We start from the raw sequence: 10,216 nt of genomic DNA on the forward strand, positions 1-10,216 counted from the left end.
CCTTGTTGGACATGGTTCGTTCCATGATGAGTCGAGCTTCGTTACCTATCTCATTCTAGGGGTATATCTTAGAGACTGCTGCCCATATCCTTAATCTAGTCCTAACTAAGAAGGTTGCCAAAACACCTCACAAAATGTGGACATGGAAGGTTCCCTCGTTAGCACATATCAAGGTTTGGGGTTGCGAGTTTTCGTAAGACGAGAGACTCACGACAAGCTCGAACATCGTAGTGATCGATGTATTTTCATTGGCTACCCACGAAAATCCTTTGGATATCTCTTCTATAGACCGAGTGACAATGTTTACTTCATTGTGAGGAGAGGGGTTTTCCGCGAAAGAGAACTCATATGCTAGGAGGATAGTGGGAGGCAAGTTGACCATGAAGAGATTCAAGAGTTAAGTGATGAAGGAACCTCAAACACTAGCACTCAACTTGAGGAGGAAACTCCTGTTAAACCGATTGACGAGTGTGTAACTCTGAATCGTTCCAGTAGAGTTAGTGTTCCACTTGTGTTGTATGGTTTCCATATAACATCTGAGGGCAATACATTTATCAGTGATAGCACACTGATAAATTAGCATGAACCTAACAACTACAAGGAAGACATGGTAGGCCCCGAGTATGCTAAATGGAAAGAGGCTATGGACAACAAGATTCAGTCCATGTATGACAATCCATTTTGAACTTGGTTGACAATGTACCGGGTCGTAAGACAGTCGGGTGCAAATGGATCTTCAAGAAGAAGACCAACAAGGATGGAAAGGTACACACATATAAGGCGCGACTGGTTGCGAAGGGCTTTACTCAAACTCCAGGAGTTGACTATGATTAGACCTTCTCGCCAGTGGCGAAGATTAAGTCTATTAGGATTATGTTAGCCATAGCTGCATTTCGTGACTATGAAATATGGCAATTGGATGTCAAAACCGGTTTCCTTAATGGGAAGTTGGCTGAAGATGTTTACATGAGTCATTCAGAGCTTTTTTTCAATGAAAAGTACCCTAATAGATTGTGTAATCTTGAATAGTCTATTTATGGATTAAAACAAGCATCTCGCAGATGGAATCTTTGTTTCGATGAGAAAGTCAAAGAGTTTGGATTTTCGAGAAGCGAGGATGAGTCCTGTGTATATGTCAAAGCTAGTGGCAGTATAGTTAGCTTTCTAGTATTGTATGTGGATGACATACTACTCATAATGTTAAAACATAAAGAAGCTATCATATCTCATTTAACTTGGGCCAGCCTCATAGGAAACAACATTCCAACCTTGCAGGAGGTTAAGTTTTGGATTGGAAAGTGTTTCGCTATGAAGGACCATGGGGAAGCTGCTTACATTCTAGGGATAAGGATATTGAGAAATATTAGTAAAAGACTAATAGGACATAGTCAAAGTACCTACTTGGACAAACTGTAGAAACGTTTCAGCATGGAGAACTCCAAGAAAGGAGAATTACCTATCCAGAGCAATACCAAACCGAGTTAGACTCAGAGTCCAAGTATCGATACTGAGATAGTAGAAATGAGTCGAATACCATATGCTTCTGCAGTTGGCTCGATCATGTATGTTATGGCATGTACTCGTCCTGATGTAGCCTCTTCTTTGAGCATGGTTAGTATTTATTAAGGGAACCCTGGTAAAGCTCACTGGACTGTAGTAAAGAACATTCTTAAGTACCTGTGGAGGACTAAGGACTGGGTCCTTACCCTCAGTGGGAGTGATGACTTGAGAGTGACAGGGTATAGTGATGCCAACTTTTAGACCGATAGAGATAATTTTCGCTCTCAATTGGGCTAGGTATTTAACTTAAATGAAGAAGTAGTAACTTGGAAAAGTTCCAAACAGGAGACTGTAGCTGATTCAATATACGAATCAGAATACATAGCGGAAAGCAAAGCGTCGAAGGAGGCAATATGGATAAACAACTTAATTAGAGACCTTGGAGTTGTACCAACTATACAGGAGCCTATGGAGATTTTCTACGACAACAAGGGTGCGGTCGCCTTAGCCAAGGAACCAAGGGATCATGGCAGATCCAGGCACATCGAAAAAAAAATATCACTTCATAAGACATCGAGTAGAAGAAGGACTCCTCATAATGAAAGGGGTATCATCAGAGGAGAACCCAACAAAACCCCTTACAAAGGGACTGACTAGGGTTAAGCACTTGCAGCACGCTTGGAGTATCGGGCTGAAGGATGATATTAGTTTTAATGATTAGATAGACATTTAGAAACTTGTAATAGCTAAAATGTAATTGATGTTTGATGATTGAATAAAATGAGCTTTATTTATAAGTAAAGATACTATCTCGTGTCAATTATTTACTATTGTTTCATTTTTTTTATGTTTTGACTTCCATAATAATAAGATTATTCAAACTATCCACAGTCGATCATACTTTGGAAGTAGGTTATGAAAGTAGACTTTCATGAATGGGTTTTTTGTAAGCTTGTGTAAGGTGTTAGACATTGAAAAAGTTTGCTACAAACATTCATGAGTGCTCTTGAAATAAGATTTGAGTATTGGACTAAACCCACACTCATATGAATCACTTCATGGAATTTATCACGAGTGATTGTAATATGATAATATCGTATAGTCTTCAAAAAAAAGATATTTGAGTTGTTGATTATGAGTTCTTTGTGCATTGATATTACAAAACCACATCAGTAAATTGATCTTATAAAATGTATTAGTGTGTATGATTTAACGAGTAGTTAGTACAAGCATATAAGTCGAAGTTTATTTGTTCCTTTTATCCTAAGAGGATTAAAAGCGATATCTTGGGCCCCTTGATGATTTTGGTTTGACTTATGTGTTGGGTCTGGTCAGAGCTAAATTGATGTGTTCAATTAAGTTCTATGTCAAACAAATCAGAAATCGGGAAACAAACTACTGGACAATAAGTAAGACTATGTTCCATGTATTTGTCCGCTTGATATCTTGAAGAATAGAGGATTATATGATCCATTATCTAATGGACGCATCAGAGTTCGACAACAGCTTTTTGAGAGCTACGATTGCTAATCATATTTTGAAGGTACATTGGCAGTTATAGTTATTAGACTTATCTAAGTGGGAGACTATTGGATTAGGTGTCTAAGCGCATAACTATAATTGGTATGTACTTGATCCTATAGTAGCATGATCCATTTCAGGTTGCCTTCACCAGAACAATTTGATAGATGGAAATTTGAGGAAGAGGTTATTTGTGATTTATTAATATATTATATGAATAATATATTAATTGAGAAATCATATTATTTAATTAGTATTGATCAAGAATTAATTTGGAATTAATTTAGTGATTAAAAGAGACTAATTAAATTAATAGGGACTGATTATGTAAATCAATGATACATATGGTTTGGGCTAATGATCCATGATTGATTTGTGATGGGCTAAGCTTATGAGTTAGTCTATGAAGTGTTATTCGAAATTAATTGTTGGATCATAAGCTTAAGTGTAAGAATTAGGGTTAAACATATGACTCTTGAAATTCTACACTATAAATGTATACCCTAAGCCCTAAAATCTGACACCATTGTATTCTAAGAAGAGCTAGCCGATTTTAGAGTCTCATAAATGTCTCTCATATTCATCTAATTGTTTATTGGTGTTGTGACTTGTTTGAGGCATCACACTTGAGGTGCTAAGCTCTTTCAAGGCCAAGATTCAACAAGGTAATCTTCTAACTAGTTTTTATGATTCAAATATTACCTTTGCATGCTAGTTAGGCTTCATGCTTTGGAAAATGAATATTGCATATATAATTAGAGAAAACTTAGATCCAAAGCATTATGGTTGTATGTGCACCATAGGGATGTTAGAGTACATAAAACCCACCATATACTATATGGATGAATTTCGATCTGGGTAGAGTTTTCAGAAACTTCTTTACCAACTTGAATTCATCAATGGTTTCTCCGAGGGCTACTGATTTCGAGGTGATACCGAACAATTTTCGGCGTACGCATCACTTGAATCTGAATTTGACATCTTGAGTCGATCGAACTCGGTGATTAGGGTTTGCAGGTGAGCCTCCTTCACACGATCGACCCCAATATGACGAGCTTTGATTGCGTCCCAGAGAGTTTTTGCAAAATCCACATCACCGATCTGCATAATCAGGGATTCGGGGATTTCCTGATTCAAAATTCCCATTGCTAGGTAGTTTTTCTCTTCATTCTCTTCTGTTCCTAGGTTAATTAGACTCCATGCCTTATGAATTCTTAAGATAACCTTCATACGCAGGGAACAAATTGTGTAATTTGTAGAATTGAGCATGGGACATTGAACTGAGGTCGATCCAGTTTCTTTCACAACCACCGGAGCGGCTCGTTTATCTCCCCCTGCATTCGACATGTTGACCTAACTTGTCAACAAGTAAAATTCGATCTCACAACTTCTTGTTTCACGCTCCGATACCAATTAAAGTTTAGAATACCAGAATGCAAAACAAAATAACCAAAATAACTCTTTGATTAATCGGAAAATTACTCAAAACTGATGTTTTACAGTTGTGCACTCTTAATTCTAAAACTCGATTAAGATATGTATATATATAGACCTAATGACCGACTTGAATTAGATCACAATTAGAAAACTAGGAACCGACTTGAACATAGTATCCTAAAACTAGGTTGCTTTAAATTGAATTGATTTGTCTCAAGTCCTACTCGACTTAGGATTCGAAGAGAGGATTTGTTCAATATTTGTCCTTTTGCCTTTGCGATTAAGTTGAATTTAGTAGTTATGGCGATTCACCAAGTTTACCCACCTAATTCTTGCATTTTGGATAGAAAAGCATCATTTTAGTTTAAACAGTTATGTTGGGGAGTCTATAGATAATTAGGTATTTATGTGGTTCATACTTTTTGTTGGTCAAATAAAATATATATGCAAATAAAAACCTCCAAAATCAATTTCCAAAATACGATAATATATCCAAAGTCCAAACAACCAAATTTTAATCAACTATCATCAAACATAATTAGAAAAAGCAATTATTGTCATGGCTTTTTTAGTTTTATATTTATTTTAGGGAAATCTCCAGAAAAGTCCAAAAATTTTAGTCTAAGTTATGAAAAAGTCCCGAACTAATTTTTGTTTACAGAAAAGTACTGAATACCAGCTAAAACTTCGAAAAAACCCTTTTTGGCCGATTTCATAGATTTATCCGGTATTCTGTCCTATTTCGTTAGTTTGCTCAATATATTAAGACCTTTATGAAAATTACCCGATAACCAAAATATTGGGATTTTTTTGAAAATTACTATGGAATTAATGAATATTATTATTAAGAAATCATTTATAAACATAAATTTTTTTATTATACACAATGAAAATACATTTGTTGCTAATTTCTAGGAATAAAATGATCGACTATGTACTTCTCTATTTTTTGTTGACCACTTCAAAGTCTCTATGTTCTTCCTATATATCGTTGGGGGTGTCATACTGAGAAGTATTCTGTTAGGCGTGACCAATACAAGAGTTGATAATATTTATTAATACATAATCAATAAGTGTTTACTTGCTATTAGGCATGACGCTATATGATCACATGTTATTAGAAAATATCATTATACAAGTATATAGATCTTTCATTATGTTCTTTAACCTATCTACCACATAACCTCCAAACATTACCCGATAACAACCATAAAATTACACACATCTATCGAGAGTGAAAAGTAAACTTTGAATGATAATTTAAATAGATAATAACCCTTCACTTATTTCCATATAAATTATCATTCACGGTTCACTTTTCACATTTTATAGATGTGTGTTAACCGATGGTTATTAACATGTAATGTATAAATGTTGGTTTGTAGTTAGGTTGAACAACACTAGAGGAATGTTAACTAAGTTTATCTCACCATCATACTCACAACATTGCATAGGAAGAACGTAGAGAGTTTGAGTGGTTAGGAAGTAATAGAGTACTTAGACCACCAATTTATTCTTAGAAATTACTAACAAATGTACTTCATTTTTTTTATAATAAAAATATTTTTTATGTTTATAAATGATTTGTTATTAATAATATCCATTAATTTCATGGTAATTAGGGATGAAAAACGAAATAAAATCAAACCACAGGACGATCCAAGTGCAAAATAAAAATTAAGAACCAAACGTGCAATTTTAACTAAACTATAGGAACAATTTTAGTAATTTACTCTAAAATATATTATTTTTAAAAGAATTGTACAAAATAACGTATACTTTAGTTAATTGCCTCACGTGTTTTGAAAAATAATTTTTTTTAGTGAATTGCCATATGGAATTATGTGCAATAGAAATTTAAAAATATAAATAACTAAGTTATGGTCTACCTAGAAATTATGATTATAAAAATAAATTTTTTTAGTAAACTCATAGTTATTAATCAATTATTTTCAAAAAATTATTAATTAAATATTATTTTATAGGATTTTCAATATATAAATACAATTAATTATCGGCAATTGTAACCGAAACCTATTTAAAACCAATTTAAATTTCTTCTAAAAATCAGGAATCAAATAAATAATTGTTTAACTTTTTGTTAATATCAATACTTTATAAAAAATAAAAAATAATGATAAAACATCAAATGTCATTTTTATAGAGATTTTGAAAAGAAAATGTATATTATGAAAAAATGATAGTGATAATGATAATTACTTTTTTTTATTAATATAAGAAGATTTGTATAGGAGGATATTAACAGAATTTATCTCCTAAAATATAATTAGAAAATAACTTAGAATTTAGTTAATTACCTCCATTGTAATAAATGGTTTACTATAAAATGTGAATTAAAAATTACTATTAATATGAAAATTGTTCTAAACCAACAACTCGTTTTTATTTTTTAACCAAAACAACCAACTCTTCTATACCAAAACTGTTCAACGTAATAAAATGAAATTATTAAAACCAATCCCTGTCGCCGCAACTTTGCAATTTTGTTTTATTCTTGGTGCTTATATGATTAATGATTACTAATTTGTTTTAATCCATCTTCAAAAGTGTAAATTTTATTTTATTATGCGTAACTTTATGCTATAATAAAGAATTAACTAAAGCATCTTGTTGTTTAAGGCTGTATTACTCTTAAAATTAAATGTAAGAAATAACATTTTAAGTTTTGGTGACGATTTTTCTTTCAAGAAAAAACCATGAGCTTAAAAATTTTCATATAGTTCAAATTTGAGCTAGAGAAGTGTTATAAATTGACCGACTAATCCAACCAAATTGAATAAGGTTTTGTTTAAGCAGTTAATATCAATCGGTTTCGGTTTAACCCAATGTCTAAGCCTTATATATGTGGTTTGGTTACCATTTGGTTTAATTGAATAGACCAACATGGTTGGTCCAAACTTATATGGGACTTCAGGGCGAAAAGAAAAAAAAAAGGTTTCTCAAGAACAAATATAATAAAGATTAAAAAAATTTCATTTATTATTTGGTATAGTGTGTTCAATTAGCAATAACAAGCAAGATAAATTGTTTATGTTTTGAGCTAATTTAAATTTGAACCAACTTTCTACCCTAAAAATCATTTAGGTAATATATATATCCCCTGGAGATGTGGGTCATAGGTGGTCGTCCGGGTTATTCACCATCTGGATCGGTCCTGTAGACCAATTAAGGATATACCGTTTTTAATTTTTAATTTTTGTTATTAAGCAAAAAACAATTTTAGTGAAACTACTATTTAATCAACTAATGTATTGTGTGTTATTTGTATTTGTTGATTAATTACTATATCTTTGTTTTTTCATCTACATTTAGTTTAATTTGATAATCATGTAATATACATGTATTAACCTATTAAAACTATATATAAAGAAGTTAAACATAATTAAAAAGCATGTTGAGTTCTATTATGCAGTTAAAGCTAAAATCAAATTAACAATATATTATAATTGTATTATCAGTTATTAAGTTAAAAAAAATATTATTAAGCGTATTAGTTAAAAAGTAAGTTAAATAGTTGTGATGGTTTTAGAATGTGGTTAAAGATAATGTTTTATTTTGAACTATATTAAAAATAAAAAAAATAACATCTTTAAAAGACACAATTTTAAATTTAGGTTTAAAGCTAACACCTATCTTTAAAAAGATATAAATTTAGATTTAGATTTAAAGCTAGCTAACACCTTTTCAAAGCCTTTTACAAAAATGAAAAAATAAAATAAAAAGAAAGACGAAAGAAAGAAAGAAAAGGGGTAGAAAAAGAAAAAGAAAAGCTTATCACATTCATTGATCTTGTCATGAATGTGATAAGTCACCAGCACATTTTTTTAACAGCCACTAGCACATTCATTAATGTCTTTAATTAAATGAAACAGAAACCCACAGCTCAATATTATTGGGATCAAGAATGATACATGAATGTTTGTGATCATTCTTCTGTTTTAAAAATGATAAAGAGCATAATTCGGAAATAGATCGAGATACAAAACAAGGTTATGGGCAAGTTGAGTTTGGAGGAACAAATCATTGATTTTCTTGAATAATGATAAACTCATACTGTAGGAAACTAGGCAAGAAAGTGTGGACTTTACTTTAGATGCATTGAAAACCAACACAAAACCGCTAATTATTAAGCAACAGGCTTCAACTTCTTCTATTGGACATACATATTAATTGCAACAATCCATCATTAAAACTTATTGTCAAACCAGAAGACACCCTTGGCGTCTTCACTATCATCTGATTCAACATATACGCATTCTTTTGCTTCTCTATACAAGGCTTTCAGAACAGGCGTTTCATCAAACTTGTAATAATCTTTCAGTATAGGCTTGATTGCTTTTGTGGCCTCCATCGCATGATAATGAGGTATTTTCGGGAATAAATGATGGATGACATGAGTATTAGCGATGTTGTGGCCTAACCTATTCATGATCCCATAGTCTCTATCAACTGTCGCAAGGGCTCCCCTCAACCAATCCCATTCTGTTGAATCATAGTGGGGCAACGATGGGTGCGTATGTTGCAAGTATGTAACAGTAATAAGTGAACTATTAAGAATGAGCAGTGGAACAACATAAATACAAAAGACCCACGTGAGTCCTTTGTTCATTGTTAGAAGGTAGAGTATGTAAGTAACAACAAGGATCCCAACATCAGAGACAAAGATTTGTGCACGTTCATTTTTGGAGTAAATAGGGCTGTTTGGGTCATAGTGGCATGCAAACCTATCATATTTCTTGCCAGCATAATTAAACATCAGGTACAAAGCCAAGCCTAGGGCGTGGTTGAACAAAAGATGGAGGATTCGGCCAAGTGGGTTGTTTAGGTAGAGAAGTAATGAAGGAAGATTGGATTTTAGTTTGGGGACGAAGACTTCATCATTTTCGAGTGAACTAGTGTTGGAGTGATGGCGACGATGACTGTATTTCCAAGAGAAGTAAGGGACAAGGAGAGAAGAATGTAGCAGAAAGCCAACAGTGTCATCAAGCCATTGGTAGTTACTGAAGGCATGGTGGCCACATTCGTGGGCTATGACCCAAACACCACCTACGATAGTCGCTTGTAAGATCCAGTAAATAGGCCATGCAACGTAAGAGAGGTTTCGCGGGAGGATGTGGATGTAATTGGAGGCTATGTAGTAGAAGATGAAGGAAATAGTTAGGTCGAAAATAAGGTAAGAGAAAGAGTAGAGGATTGACCGATTAAAACAATGAGGTGGGATTGCTTTCTTGAGATCTCCAATGGTGAATGGAGGTTTTTTGTAGGGGACTCGTCGGAGGGGTTCCTCATTGAATTTTTTACTGCCTTTTTGGGGTTTTGGCATTTGACCTCCTGCACCCATTCTTCAGTGGCCTGTATTAAGAGAAATGACCTAGTTAAGCAATATGAACTTCAGGATGCAATACTTGTTAGGAGTGAGTGGATGGATGAACTCGTTAAATTGGAAAAAGAGTAGCATGAAGGCCAGCATGTGGTTCATATATAGGAAAAAAAGTAGCATGAAGGCCAACTTGAGATCTTAATTATTTATAAACCAGTAGTAAAATGTATATATTATATGGGTAAATTTAAAAAAAAATAAATATAAATATCAAAGTATTTGAAATATTTTAATTTATAAGAAAATAAGAAAATTAATAAATTGTTATAAAGGAAAATAATTTATAAGCTCAACCAAGTTTCTAAACAGTTCAAAACACTTTAATTATGTTTTGTTTGTTCAAGAAAACTAACGAAC

The 10,216-nt window shown here is 32.9% G+C and overlaps 1 protein-coding gene across 1 annotated transcript; it reads right to left on the minus strand.

Annotated features, from left to right (window-relative positions):
* Window positions 1–8,543: 8,543 nt before the first annotated feature.
* LOC145011374 (delta(12) fatty acid desaturase FAD2-like) lies at window positions 8,544–9,947 on the minus strand. Its single transcript, XM_078970080.1, has one exon. The coding sequence runs from the start codon at window positions 9,818–9,820 to the stop codon at window positions 8,666–8,668; it is 1,155 nt and encodes a 384-aa protein (XP_078826206.1). The 5' UTR covers window positions 9,821–9,947; the 3' UTR covers window positions 8,544–8,665.
* Window positions 9,948–10,216: the final 269 nt, after the last annotated feature.

The sequence above is a fragment of the Lactuca saligna genome, chromosome 8 (genome assembly GCF_052625555.1).
Source record: "Lactuca saligna cultivar CGN05327 chromosome 8, ASM5262555v1, whole genome shotgun sequence".
Lineage (NCBI taxonomy): Eukaryota > Viridiplantae > Streptophyta > Magnoliopsida > Asterales > Asteraceae > Lactuca > Lactuca saligna.

What these genes read in the sequence shown, in the direction of transcription:
- LOC145011374 (XM_078970080.1), bottom strand. Translation starts at nt 9,820, where the DNA reads ATGGGTGCAGGAGGTCAAATGCCAAAACCCCAAAAAGGCAGTAAAAAA.